Genomic DNA, 14,387 nt, shown 5'->3' with positions numbered 1-14,387 from the left:
AAAGAGAGGCCCATTGGACTTGCAAACTTTATATGCCCCAATATAGGGGAATGCCAGGGCCAAAAGAATGGGGATGGGTGGGTAGGGAAGTGGGGAGGGGAGGGTATGGGGGACTTTTGGGATAGCATTGGAAATGTAATTGAGGAAATTACGTAATAAAAAAGAAATTAAAAAAAAAACTGAGTCTGCAGCCACAGTAGACTATGTAGGGGCAGTTTCCAGTGACTCTTTGAGAAAGGAGTACCAGACTGAGGGATGGTAGTAGAGTGTATGAATAAAGGTTTAAGCTCCCCCCGCCCCTGTGATTAAGAAGGGAGGGATCACTAGACTACATTAAAGGCCTGGAGTGGGTGTTTCTGCTAGATGATGTAGGTTAGAAACATCATAATTAGTGCAGATAACAAGTAAAGGCTCCATCCCACTTAGCTGGATACAAAATGCAAGTTACATTGAGATTCTGAACCAACTGTCATGCCCTGAAAGTAGTCCTCTGTTGCTTCTCTCTGAGTTTTTCCCTGCCTTGGAGTCCTTATTGCAAAGAGAGGTCCCAAAGAGGCAGCAAGCAGGAGGGAGCAGGTGCAGACACTGATGGTCTGCTGAACAGTGAGAACACTTCCTTTTCTGGGGTTAAAGCCAGGAAGCTTTTGCTAAGGAACAGTCTCATATTCTCTACAGAAAACAGCCTGTATACTCAGTTGGGGTTTCTCCACTTCTAACCTCTCTAATAAGGACAAGTTTTCTTTTCCTCACTAGGAAGCAGAGTTGAAAACAAGCAGGAAGGAAATTTAATTTTTCAAATCATTAATTTTGCTTCCATTCCTGGGAGCCACCAAACACCAAGCACCAGCTGGGACCACCTACATCACCATCATTGCTTGTACAACCAGGGCAGCCAAGACAGCTCAGCAAATAGAACCATGGACTTCTTTGATCTTACATGTACTGTGAGAGGGCCCTTGCTAATGACTCAGGCTCTGGGATTATCAGAGGGCCCTGGAAGGTCACTGTCCTTCTCTGTGAGGCAAAAGAGAAGGGGACAATATCAGGAAGTAGGTAAGACTTTTTACCTTCAGCGGCTCTTTTGAAGAAGACCTTGCAGCTGCCACAAGTGAGAGCTCCGTAGTGACAACCAGAAGCTTCATCTCCACAGATCAGGCAGGTCTTCTGGGGTGGAAAGTAATAGTCGATGGGTAAAACATGGTCCCTGGTACTGTCCAAACTGAAAAGACACACACAGAGACAGAGAGAGAACAAAGTAACATATGTCAGTGGATGGCAGGCATCGATCAGAATTCTACATTCTTCTGAGAAACTGTACATATATCCAAGTGACTATTCTATGGATTGCTCGAGTGAATCAGTGTAAAGCTGAACTCTTTTGAGACCTTTTCTGGGCATAGTAAGGTTTCCTACGGAGACTTTGAATCCTGCCAAGGAATTAAACAAGTTCTGAGGGAGTAGCCAATCTCATGAGCTCTGCATTTGCAAGAGAAGGAAGTTAAGCAGAAGTTAAGGTATCAACTTAATGTGATGCATTAATGACAACATATACAGTCATTAAGTGGCATGAACCTAACTCTATCTTACTTCTTCCAAAGAGAGGCCTATGATCAGCCTGTATCCAATACCAGAAGAATTTTATATATTTTAGCTCTTGGAGCCTGGAGTCTTACCTGTATAACAGCAATATTGTTACCAGTAGTACTGAGTTATTGCTCTGACAACATAAATCAGATGTATGAGTTACTCTTGATATTAATATACAAGTAAAGGATAAATTAGTATTATCATACCAGCTTTCACTGTTCTTTTGTATTAATTCCTTTTCTTTCTTTTTGAGTCTCTCAGTGTCCCTTTCCCTGTTCTGTAGCAAAAATGTAACAGAATCCTTGTACCATGCACTTTTTCCTGAGAAATGATACACAGCACTGTTGAATAGCTTGAGGGATGCTGTCAAAAACTTTACAAGACTTCTAGGTTTCCTGGATGAGGATCATGCTAGTCTAAGTGCTTAGCTCCAAGACCTGTGTCTACACTTTTCAGGTAGATATGAAAGTAATGAGATAGAAAAGCAATTCTAAACTCCTCACTGTATATTAGTTCTCCATCTCTTTTAATAATGACTTCATTTGTCCAACTAGAATATGATTCTTGCTAACCAAATATCCAAATTTTGTCTGTGTTCCATGTTCTATGTCAAAAATTAATAAAATATAAGTGACCTCTTATGTTAATCTGCCTTAAAGATGACAATTGTCCACACTAGTAGCCATGGGACTACAACATCCATGATTTATCTGTGTTTCTCTACCAAAGGAGGAAGGAAAATGAGCTAGAACTTTACTTTTTGTCCTTAGTGGTTTTATCACCCACCCTAACAAACAAACAAAACATGATTATTTTCTCATTAACATTGAACAGAGGAAACAAGGAAGAATAAGAAAAGTCAGGGTTAAAATGATTTCATACCAAGCCACATTTATCTCCTCCTAAATTCAATATAGTTTTCCTTCCCCAAATATCTTGTAACTATTCACATCTGCTTTTCTTTTCTTTTTTTTTTCTAATGGTTCTTCATTTTCATGCTTAGTATAGTCCCTAGGAACCATAAAAGTATTCAGTTCTTTTCCCTTCCACCCAAATAAACATCTCTGGCAAGGCACAAACAAAGAAAACTTAGACTATATGTTATAAGTCTTCAGGACTAACCTTTCAAGACCTGAGTGGGAAAAAAAAAAGAAAAAAGAAAGAAAGAAAAGAAAAGAAATTCAAATGTTAGTTTTATAAATATGAAATGTCAGTAAAATGGTGGCCCCTATTCTCTTTGAAAAGCCTCCATTTCATATCATAACAAGGAGTTCAGTTCCAATATGCAAGTCAGCCATGTGCAAAGAATGTCACTCACTGTTTTGGTTAAACTTATTCACTCAGGTAAATATTGTGCCTCCATTTTTAGTCCCGAAAGAATCAGAAGAAAATTAGTGTATGCTCTTTCCCCTTTGCAGCTCACTATGTACTACAGCAGAGACTCAAGAGGCAAGAAAAGTCAAATAGCACAGGAATGAATACGATTTACAACTGCTACATAGATGAAAGCAGACGAACAATGGGGCCATTTATAAAAGATACAGGTGTCCATACAGGTAAGTGACAACACTAATAACATTTATAGGTACAAATTACATGTTAAGTTAACAACGTGGGAGAATACAGAAGATAGATTAGTAAATTATTTTTTTTAAAGTAAAGTTTTGCTCTTCAACGAGTCGCTTAAGCAAGGTAAATTTGAAAGCTGTGTGATGCAACTTCTATCTGTAGTTAATATACTACTGCACCCTTCAATTTTGTTACAAGGGTAGGTATTGTATTATCATTACAAAGTTAAAGAATTATACATTTTGATCCACATCAAAATTTAAATTATAATTATTGTAGTTTAAATGATCTAATCAAATGTAAACCCAAGAGAACATTAAAACAGTCACCATCTTGTTGGGTAGACATGTACTTAAAAATGATACCTCAAAAGTTAGTAAAAGAAAATAGGGGAGAACAAAACTAAGGAAGATGATTTTTAGAATCTAGTCTTCATGAGCTCCACCTCACTTTGATGAAAGGACCAAGTAACCGCAGGTCTCACTAGACACATTTCTCCTCTCCTTTTTCCCTTCTCCTTTCTCTCTACTCAGTTCTCAAAATATTTTGGACAGCAGCAGGCCTCCTGACTCTCTCTTTGAGTGAGTAAGGGCATGCTGTAGTTCTGACTCATGGGCTAAACGATGGGAGATGAAAACAAAAATTCTGGCTGCATTTTTTTTTTTCTCCGATTCATATTCCAGTGAAACTTTTGCACATGTGACAGGAAGCACGTGCATGGATGCTCATAGTACATTTGTTTATAGAAGCAGAAATGCCAAATATCTACTGACAGGAGAAAAGAGAAATGAATTTTGGCATGTTTATTCAACAAAATACAAGCCATCCATGGCAAGGACACTAAGTGAAACCTCAGAGGTAAATCTTACATACTAATGTGTAACAGGCCTAACTCATTAGAGGATGCATTTAATTTTGTTGTACAAATTTCTGGAAAAGGCAACAACATTGTTAAGGAGTATATGTGAAAAGTTATTAAAAATTTAAGAGAATAAAAGGTCCCAAATTTAGGGCACTATTAAGCTCTGAGGTATGGTCTGAAGAGGAAAGAAATATCATGATACACCGACCACATGTCAGGTAGCATCTTAGGACAATGAACATAGCTGACCAAAGTTTTATGCCCTCACAGACCTTGAATTCTAGCAGGCTTAGTGTAACACTGTGGGTTCTATAATGAGAGCACATGAGTATTCACTCATTTTATCATTAGGCATATATTCTGTATTATTTTGACTATAATAATAAAGAATTAAATAAGAACCTTCCTAAACAACAATCTATATACAAGCACAAAGGTTTGCTTTCAGAACAAGTGCATCATGTTTCCTCCCCAACTCCCCTAGTTTACATGCTTACTTAAACATGCATGGCTCATTAAATAGAAGCGGATTGCTAAAAGCTGTCTGCCTAAAAATGCCAGGTCAACCTTGAAGAAAGTTGGACACATGGCTTTTATGACTTAGCTGTTTCTCCCTCCCTCCCTCCCTCTCTCCCTCCCTCCCTCCCTCCCTCCCTCCCTCTCTTATTTGCTTCTCTTCATTCTTGATTCTTGCTCCCAAATATTCTTGTTGCCAATGTATTGCTTTGAAAGTTGGTCCTATTTTAGCAAGCCTCTCAATGATTGTGGAACCAAGGTGAAATGCGAAAGTCTCATAGCAATTTTCCTTATTAGGTCCAGTACTATTATCTTTTTTTTTTTTTTTTTTTTTGGTTTTTCGAGACAGGGTTTCTCTGTGTAGCCCTGGTTGTCCTGGAACTCAGAAATCCGCCTGCCTCTGCTTCCCGAGTGCTGGGATTAAAGGTGTGCACTACCACCGCCTGTCTTAATGATTATTATTTTTTTAATGTGCATTGGCATTTTGTCTGCATGCATGTCTGTATGAGGCTGTGAAATCCCCTGGAACAGGACTTACAGTTTTAAGCTGCAGTGTGGGTGCTTGGAATTGAACCCAGATCCTTTGGAAGAGCAGCCAGTGCCCCTAACCACTGAGCCATCTCATCCCCGTATTTTCTTATTAGAGAGAGATAGAGAGAGAGAGAGAGAGAGAGAGAGAGAGAGAGAGAGAGAGAGAGAGAGAGAAAGAGAGAGAGAGCGCTAAGTTCTAAAGGCCACGTGTACAACTTTCCTCATGCTTTATAGCCAGTCAGACTTGTGTTAGAGTGCTTCAACCACCAAAGTTTGGGCAAACATTCTTAAAAATCAGTTAACCATAAATGTAGAAATTTATTTTTTGATTCTGAATAGTATTCTTATATATGTGACCATCTCATGTAAATATGACTGATACTCCCTTCGAAATAGTATACCTTTTAATTAATTGTTGCATATACATAAAGTTTCAAACTCAAACAATAATATTAAGAGAATAATGGTTGGAGAGAGAAGAGAGGAGAGAGAGAGAGAGAGATCTTGCCAACAACTTATCTCAATTTTCTCCATCACATTTTCATTAAATTCTTTCTTTTTTTTTTTTTTTTCCATTTTAAGCTTTGAAGTAAGGGTTTCCAGTCAGAATTTTGGATTTTCTTTATTTTTTAATTTGACAATTGTTTTGTCCATTCTAGGATCTTTATATTTCAATAAGAACCTCAGGGCCAGTTTTCAACTTCTGCTAAGAAAACAGCTAGGATTTTAAAATTATCATTAATATACATTGTGCAAAGGAATAGTTCCACGTGACATTTACATATCTACACATGTAGTGTTTTGACCATGTTAACAATCCTTTTAAAATTCTTTTTCTCCTTATTCCCAAGCCACCATTTTGCTAGAATGCCCCTTCATTAGGAATTCTTGACACCTTAACAATAGTAAATCTTTTGATACATGAATATGGGGTGATTTTCTCATTTATTTCTATTTTTTCTATATGCTATAACTTTCTACGATGTTTTGTGAATTTTTAGTGGGCCAGCCTTGTACTTCTTTTGTTAAATTTATTCATATTTTCTGCTATTTTGGTTATAGTATATTGGTTTTTTTTTAATTTCCAGATTATTCTTTTCCAGAATATACAAATGTAGTTGGGTGTTACACATCCGTCTTTAATTCAGCAACCTGACTGCACTCATTTGGTTATTTCCAATAGTTCATTGTGGGTTTCTTAAAACTAGCCTCTCTAGGATCATACTTTTTGCGACTAAAGATAATTTGCTTCTTTCTTTTTATTCTTGGTGCTTCTTACTTGTTTTTCTTGCCTAATTACTGTGGTTAGAATCTCTAATAGAGTGGTGAACACACATGGTCATCTTTTCATTGTTTCTGATTTATATCAGAGATTTCAATCTCTGATTATTAAGTATGATTTAGCTTAGCAGTTCTCATAAGATATCCATTAGGTTAAGAAAGTTACTTCATATGACTAGTTTTTGGACTCTTTAATCAAAAATTGGTATTGAACTTTAGCTAAATGGGTTTTTTTTTCTGTATCTTTTGACATAATTCTGGTATTGTTATCTTTTATTATTTTTGTTTGTTTTGTTGTCAGTACTAGAGGGGAAATCTTGAGTCCTGAACATGCTAAGTAAGGACTCCTCCACTGAATTACATCCCTAGGGCCTTATCTTTTTAAATATAGTACATCATATCAAAAGATTTCTTTTGTGAAATGGAACTCAATACGAGTTGGTGATAAATTCCTTTTTGTTAATGTTTGAAAAACTTTTAAGCTATCAGTTAACTCAATTTGCTAGTATTTTGTTCTTGATGTTTTTTAATCTAAATTAAAGGATTAGAGAGACATGTCAGCTATTAAGAGCACTGGGGGCTCTTTCAGAAAACCAAGGTTTAGATCCCAGCACCTGCATGGTAGCTCACAACCACCTGTAACTCTAGTCTCAGAGGATCTGATGTCCATCTTGGGTTTCCTGGGGTACCAGACATGTATATGACATATATGCATACCTGCAGACAAAATGCCCATTCATATTAAATAAATAAATAAATAAATAAATAAATAAATAAATAAATAAATAAATTTAAAATATCAATTAAAAGCCAATACTTATCCCAGGGCCTCAGACATGCTAGACAAGTGCACTACATTCCCAGCCCAAGGAGTAGACCAAGCTTGGAACTCATGATTTTCTTGCCTTGCCTCTTTAGAATATCTTTCTGGCATGCACTATCACAATATCAATCCTGTTTTATCAAGCATGTTTTCTAAAGTAACCTATGCTTTCATTGTTCATCTAATAATTTGAAGTTGTTTAGCTATAGCTTTTAAGTTTTGGTGCAACACATTTTCAGTTTCATCCGTCTAAGAGTATCTTATCTCACTTGTGTGTGCTCCTTTGATCCCACATTTATTTAAGAGTTTGTTGTTCACTGTCATTCATTTGGGAATTTCCCAATTTACCCTATATTACTGATGTCTAATTATTTCCACCATAGAAAGATAACTTAGGGAACTTTTTGAATAAATTTCTTTATATTGTTTTTGTTTCATTTCTAAAATCCTGAAAGGGTTGAGTCTCAGAGCTTTTGCTTATATTTTTTGTTTGTTTTTATAAAAGGGTGGATATATAAATATTCACATTCTATCATCCTTCATGTCTGATCTTCCAAATTACACTGCACATGGTATAAAACTTATTCATATACATACACTATATCATGAGAGGAAAAAGCCAATAATATTGTTTATTCATACAGTATGTTTTTTTTTTATTCAGTATCTCATGTGATAATGGCACAACTCTGCTAAATGCTGGGTATGCAAAGACAATAAAGGCACTGGGCTTAGTCTCAAGGAGTTTTCATAGTTTCAATCAGGGTTACAAAAGTGCAAACTGTTGCAAGAGAAGTGCTGTACAAGGAGCCAGGTTGGGTGCGAGGAGTGTGCTTACTATGTTCTAAACCTTATTACTTATGACTGTGGACATTCTGTTGTTGAGTCTAGAGATCAGATTGCAGTATCTATGCTCCTAAACTGCAATTAAGCCTTTAGCTTGAACAGTATATACTGCTTTAAGTGTCCTGTGTTACTATGCATCTGATATATTCTTGTGCTTAAACCATTTTCCTAAACCTTATAGCACTGAAAAGCACACTGAGATAGCTGAAATGGTGACAGCAGTGTCTTGCTGATTTGACAGATCTATCCTTTTCTCCTGTTATTACTCTTAGAAATGGAGCTGAACAGATGAATGCTTATTATAGTCATATCCTTGCATTTCCCAAACCACATCTGCTATCTTCATTGAGCCAATTTTTCCCCAACAGTTTTCAAGCCATCATAGCCAATCAGCCATGGAAGAACTAACCAGCTTGTTTCCTGCAGTGTCATCAAGTCTTGGGGCAAGATCTGTTTCCATATTTTGTTTCCGGAATGCATTGCCAATGAAACAGGAAACACAGAGCAATCAATCAATCAATTTTTTAAAAGCACCTCATTTCAGCTTACATGTTAAATTTTCCTGGACTAGAACGCTTCTCACATCTTTGATTTTAATCTTGAGTTATAAGAAGACTATTTACTGAGGGCTTGCTATGTACTATGCACCATCAAAAGTGCTTAATTCTCACAATTGTTACTATTCAGTACATAGGATATGTCTATTTTGAAAATGACAGATCCAGAGGTACCAGAGCGTTTGGTTATGTTTTCAAAATCGCATAACCAGTACATGGCAGAACAATTTCATAGTCTTTGTGCAGGCTAGCTTTTTTTTTTAAAAAGTATTTATTTATTTATTTATTTACACTTCATATTCCGTTCCCTGCACCCCCCCATCCACCCTCTGCCTGCTCTACATCCCAGAAGCCCGCTAGCTTTAATATCAGCTTTAACTAGGCTAAAATTATTTGAGAAGAGAAAACCACCACTGGAAATGCTTCTGTAATACTGTGGGGGCATTTTCTTAACTTAGTGATTGATTCAAGAAGGGTCAGGTGATGGTGTGTGGTGCTACCCCTGGCCAGGTGGTCCTGGGGTGCATAAGAAAGCAGGCTGAGGATACCATAGAGAATAAGGCAGCATGGCCTTATTATTTATCATGGCTTGTGCTTCAGTTCCTGCCTCCAAGTTTCTGCCATATTTGAGTTCCTACCCTGACTTCCCTCAGTGATGGACTTTTTTGTGGAAGTGTATCCTAAATATTTTTTTCATCTCCAAGTTGCTTTTAGTTGTGGTGCTTTCTTACAACAGCAAACTCCCTAAGACTTTCCTCCAAATCCCACATTTTTTTTTTTCATTTTACTATATAGCACTGTGTCCTATAAACTATCACAGTGGGATGGTAATTAAAAATCTTTTAGTCCAATGTTTCTTATTCTTAGCCACACATTAAACTCATATAGGAGCTTTCTTAAATTAATCAACACCTTTATTCTGATTTCAGAATATAATTTTGGTGAGGTTTAGTGTCCATTTTTCCCAGTTTCCCAAATGCTTTAATGTCCAGAAATATCTGGTATTGGCCTTGTTCACCTCCTTGCATATTCACTGTAAAAGTTTGTGCCCTGAGAGGGACAGAGAATTGATGAGAATAAACAGGCCTGGCACTCTAATTCAGCTGTTATAATTCCTAGGCTAGGGTTCTGTTGCAGAGTAAGATATGTAGGCTTATTTAGTTTCTATGTGAAAGAGATACGTGGAACCTGCAAAAAAAAAAAAAGTCTATATAATAACCCACATAATACAGCCACTCAGTCAGATCCCAGAAAACTTTAAGAAATGTTAAAATCATTAAGCAATACAAGTGCTACCAAGACAGATGTCAGTCACTATGGGACTAACAATTTGCCGGAATGTCTTTAACACTTATTGAGTTATCTAGTATATATCAGATACAAAAATATAAGGTTCCAAAGGTACACATGTCCTTGACCCCTCTCCTTTTTTTTAATTAGGTATTTTCTTCATTTACACTTCCAATGCTATCCCCAAAGTCCCCCCATACCCTCCCCCCCACTCACCTCCCCCCCACTCCCACTTCTTGGCCCTGGCATTCCCCTGTACTGAGGCATACAAAGTTTAACAATAAAATGAGGAGCATAATATTCCAAGCTCAGAAGGTTATTGTGACAAGTACATCAGACAATCTGTGGGAAAGGACCTGGCATATCTCCCCCAAAGTTGTTACTTTTACCTGTTTTCACCAGCTCACTCCAACTTTCCCATGACATTAGTTTAGAGAATCTCATACTGTATAGTGAGTTTTACAGTAATTATACTGCCTGCTATGTTGGGTACCAGTAGTTAAGGCTGAAAAGCAACAGACAGTTGAAAACACTGGGAAAACATTTTACCTTTAAAGCCCCTCTGTGACATTGTCTGAGGCTGGGAAATCACACATAATTTGGCATAAGAAATGTGATTTTATTTTTAGCCAAGTGTCTCTGTGCCACAGAAACTCAAAAGAAGATAGATAGCACCATGTGAACAAACCCAATTTGGTAACAGTGAAACGCTGATTAGATTTGAATCTCGACTTGAAATAAGGAAGCCAAGGTTAGACACTTCAAGTTGGCTCAAAGAATGTACAGAAGCTAGAAAAATAGGTCTATTGTATCACTGACCCACACCAGAACAGAACTTACTTTGATCTCTTACACTCCAACACAACAAGGACAGCTATTAACTGGAAACTGGGGAAATCACCCTGTTTCTCCAAGTATTAGACTTATTTTTATTGTGGGAAGAGGGCTTATTGACAATGATTTAAAAAATCCCTGACCCCATTTCACTCCAGGATATATTATAATAAATAGTAGAATAGGAACACCTGGCATTTCCTAGGTACCTTTCCAACCCAGCTGGAAGTAAAGTTTAACCTCATTTGATCTTTAGAACAAGGCAGTGAGGTATGTATCACTATTCTCATTTTATAGAAGGAAATGTTGGGGGTACAGCGACTTAAAGGTTCTGCTCAAGACATATAAGCGGTAGTAAATGGTTGCCCTACACTTTGAACTCAAGTCCTTTCAGCCTCCAAAGGTAATCTTTAGGCTACAGTCTCTTACAGGGTGTTTCAGATTCTGCGGTGACTCAACACAGAAACTTTGAGTCATTTTGGACTTAATGTACTATACTTCCTCGCTGCATCCCACCTGCCACCACCATTCCTATCAGGCAATCAGTGACTAATATCTGTTAATTTTACAGCCTAAATGGTCACCACACACACGTAGTTTTATCTTCAAAATAACTGCAACTGCCTTATTCAAGTCCTCCTGCTTCTTGTCTGATCTTCGCACAGGACCATGGTGCCATTCTAGCAAATAAAAAAATTAAAAAAAAAAATCTGCTTCTGTAACTCTTTTCTCTGACAGCTCTCAACAACTCATGACTCACTTGAGTGCTTCGAACTCATTGACACATAAGAATCACAAGAGGAGCTTATTAGTAATATCATTACTGAATCCAGCATCTTCTTAGTCTAGAGTTACAGGTCAAATCTGAGTGTTTGTAATTCTATGAAGTGCCCAAGTGAAAACCACATGGCTGATAAGCTATAAATTCAAAGTACTCTCTGGGCATTTAAGGCTTATTTCTATTTCTTACATTCACCTCTTCTGCAACCTCTTTCATATGGTCTGCCAGGGGTGCGAAGCTGCTACAGTTCCTAACCTAACCTTTGCCATGTCAAGCCCTCTGCTTTTACTTATACCGACCCTTTCTGGAACTCAAACTCTCTACCCTGCCTCTGACCAACTGTCTATAACATTGCATCATTATGTAGGCCTCAGCAGAAGAGGCCAGCAATGATGCCAGGAAGCCCTCTCTGATTCTGTATCCCCAGAGAGAGAGAGAATGCCCATGCCCTCATTTGTGCAGTAGAACTCGTCCAAAGAACAAGTATCTCCTGATCACATAACCTACCCAAGTGTCTGCTTTCCACCAAGCATTTGGCCAAATGCTGCTGCTTTTCTTTCTCCTATTAAGACTCTCAAGGAACAGCAAAGTGCTTATTTAGAAATAGCCTTGTTATCCCTCAGTGAGCATCTAAATAGGAAGACTAAGGCAGTCAGTGAACAACGTTTGAGTCCTAAATTGAGAAGCTGCCAAACTATATCAGACAAATGAAAACTCATTTCCACAAAACACCAAAGATTCCATAATATCCATTCAATCTTCATCTTGGTCATAAAGTTACCACTCATAGCTAAACCATAACTCTCAAATTCTTTCTTTTTCTTTAGCTGGTAGAAGTTGAGAATAATTACTTTTTGTGATCTTAAAGTAACCATCCCTCTTTGTAAATTACAAAGAAACACAGAGGTGAACAGAATGTAATCTAGGATAAAAACCTGAGACAGGATATGTGTCACGCTTGGCAATTTTTGGAACTAGGTACTAGTGAGGCAGCATGGAACTGTCATTGTTAAATAAACAAAAACAAGCCATTCAACAAGCCGGACAAGCACTTTCCAGTCTGCAAAGCCATCATGTGGCCTCTGGCACGCTACCTTCATATTTCATCAGCCTGAGTGATAAGGAGACAAACTGCAGCTACAAAGAGTCTGCTTTCCATTTATGGGCAGTGTCTACCCACCCCTGTTTCTGCTGTGGAATCTGCTCTACAGATTGAAAATTATAAGACATTAGGAATTCAGTCACCAACCTATGTGACCAGTCACTGTGTTTCTGACCCTCAGTTTTCTCATTTTATAAAACCCATACTTGTAAGGCAGTGCAAGTTAATAAAGGATAGTTATGGGGTCTGTACAACCAACCATCTGATATGGTAAAGCGATGAGTCAAAAGAAGGGTCACAGGGAGGTTAAATGTCCTCTCCACAGTAGAGCAGAATGAAACAGTTACAATTTGAATTCCTTCCAATTTATCAGGCTGCATTCTTATACTTAGAAAACAAGGCCTTTCATTAGAAACTTTAATTTGAGTGAATTGGCAGCAAATGATAGCATTTCATAAATTTAAAAGTATTTGAACATTTATACTGATCCACTCTGTTAATGAAATTTTATTTGGCGCTAACATAAGCCAGGTACTATTGAGCTAAGGGTACAGTGGCAAACAAGTCAGATAAAATTCCCATCTATTATAAGGTTTCCACATGTATATGTGGTATATAAAACAAGTACAGAATGTTGAAACAAATAATTTCAGGCACTGCTAAGTTCAACATTCCTCTGACAAATATTTTCATTCCATTTCCAGATGAGGAAAAGAAGGCAGAGAAATTAAGAGACTTAGCCAACCAATAAACAACAGAGTTGGGCTTGGGCCTAAGAAACTAGATCTTCTGACTAAGCAGGCCATGCTCATTCTGCTTTACAGCCTTGCTTCTGTTTTTATTTTCTAGTAATTTCTAGATAACTTACTCTTTAAGTCCTTAGTTGGTTAACACTGTCTCTGAAGGAAGACGAGGCTCAGGCAAAATGATTGGTGAGCTTATGAACAGGAGACCTACATCCATAGCCTTTAATATGGAAGCAGAGTGTTTGCTGGTCCACTTGGCTCTATAGTACCTTGGGAATGGTAAGGAATTGCTTTAGTCACCATTCTATCCTTGGTCCTTAGCATATGCATTGCCCTCTAATTAGTGTTTTGTAAAAAAAAAAAAAAATTGAATCCGTGAATGAATGAATGAATGAATAAGTAAAATGCAACTTTCAGAAGTCTGGGTTTTCATGTTTCTGGCAAAGAAGAGCCTCAGTTGCTTTCTCCTGAGAACAAGGTGATGTGGCATGAAATAGGTGGGCCCCAACAGGGAGGAAAAAGGGAGTGGAAAGAAGTGGAACCAGGCCAGATGAAAGTGAGCTGTTCTTCTCTGAGACATGGTTAAGAGATGGCTTTTATTGGTATCCCCTGCACTCCGGTGTGGAAAGTTATTCTTTGTACACTGCACTTATGCAACGAACAAACAACCAATTTGCAACATGGTAGTTCTTGCCTTCTGAACAATTTGGAAGCTATAAAGAACTAACATTCTGTGGGATTTAGGCTTGGGTTGCCTAATGCTGGGGTGCTTGTGATCCTCTGACACATTTAAAATAAGTATTCTACTTTGTATTTGTATTTACTAGATGTTTCTGGTATTCAAATATTCTCTGGACACATAGGATTGAGTTGGAAAATAACAATGAGTCTAATGGGGAGTCAAGCTCTCAATCCACTGCCACCTGCAGTATCCATAGGAACATTTACCACCACAGTTCCTACTGTATCCTCTCATCAGTTGTTGTCTAGATTAAGAAGCTGGAGAAAGTACAGAAGGAGCTGAAGGGATCCACAACCCTATGGGTGGAACAACATTATGAA

General features: G+C 37.7%; 1 protein-coding gene across 1 annotated transcript in view; it reads right to left on the bottom strand.

The window, feature by feature from the left end:
• The window catches only part of Ar (androgen receptor), a 170,389-nt gene that overhangs the window by 71,795 nt on the left and 84,207 nt on the right, over positions 1–14,387 (bottom strand). Inside the window, exon 2 of the mRNA XM_021153485.2 lies at positions 1,068–1,219. Within this exon, the coding sequence (XP_021009144.1) occupies positions 1,068–1,219 (152 nt within the window). The remainder of the gene's footprint in view (positions 1–1,067; positions 1,220–14,387) is intronic.

The sequence above is a fragment of the Mus caroli genome, chromosome X, assembly GCF_900094665.2.
Source record: "Mus caroli chromosome X, CAROLI_EIJ_v1.1, whole genome shotgun sequence".
In the NCBI taxonomy this organism is placed as follows: Eukaryota; Metazoa; Chordata; class Mammalia; order Rodentia; family Muridae; genus Mus; species Mus caroli.
This window is presented reverse-complemented; position numbering and strand designations above follow the sequence as displayed.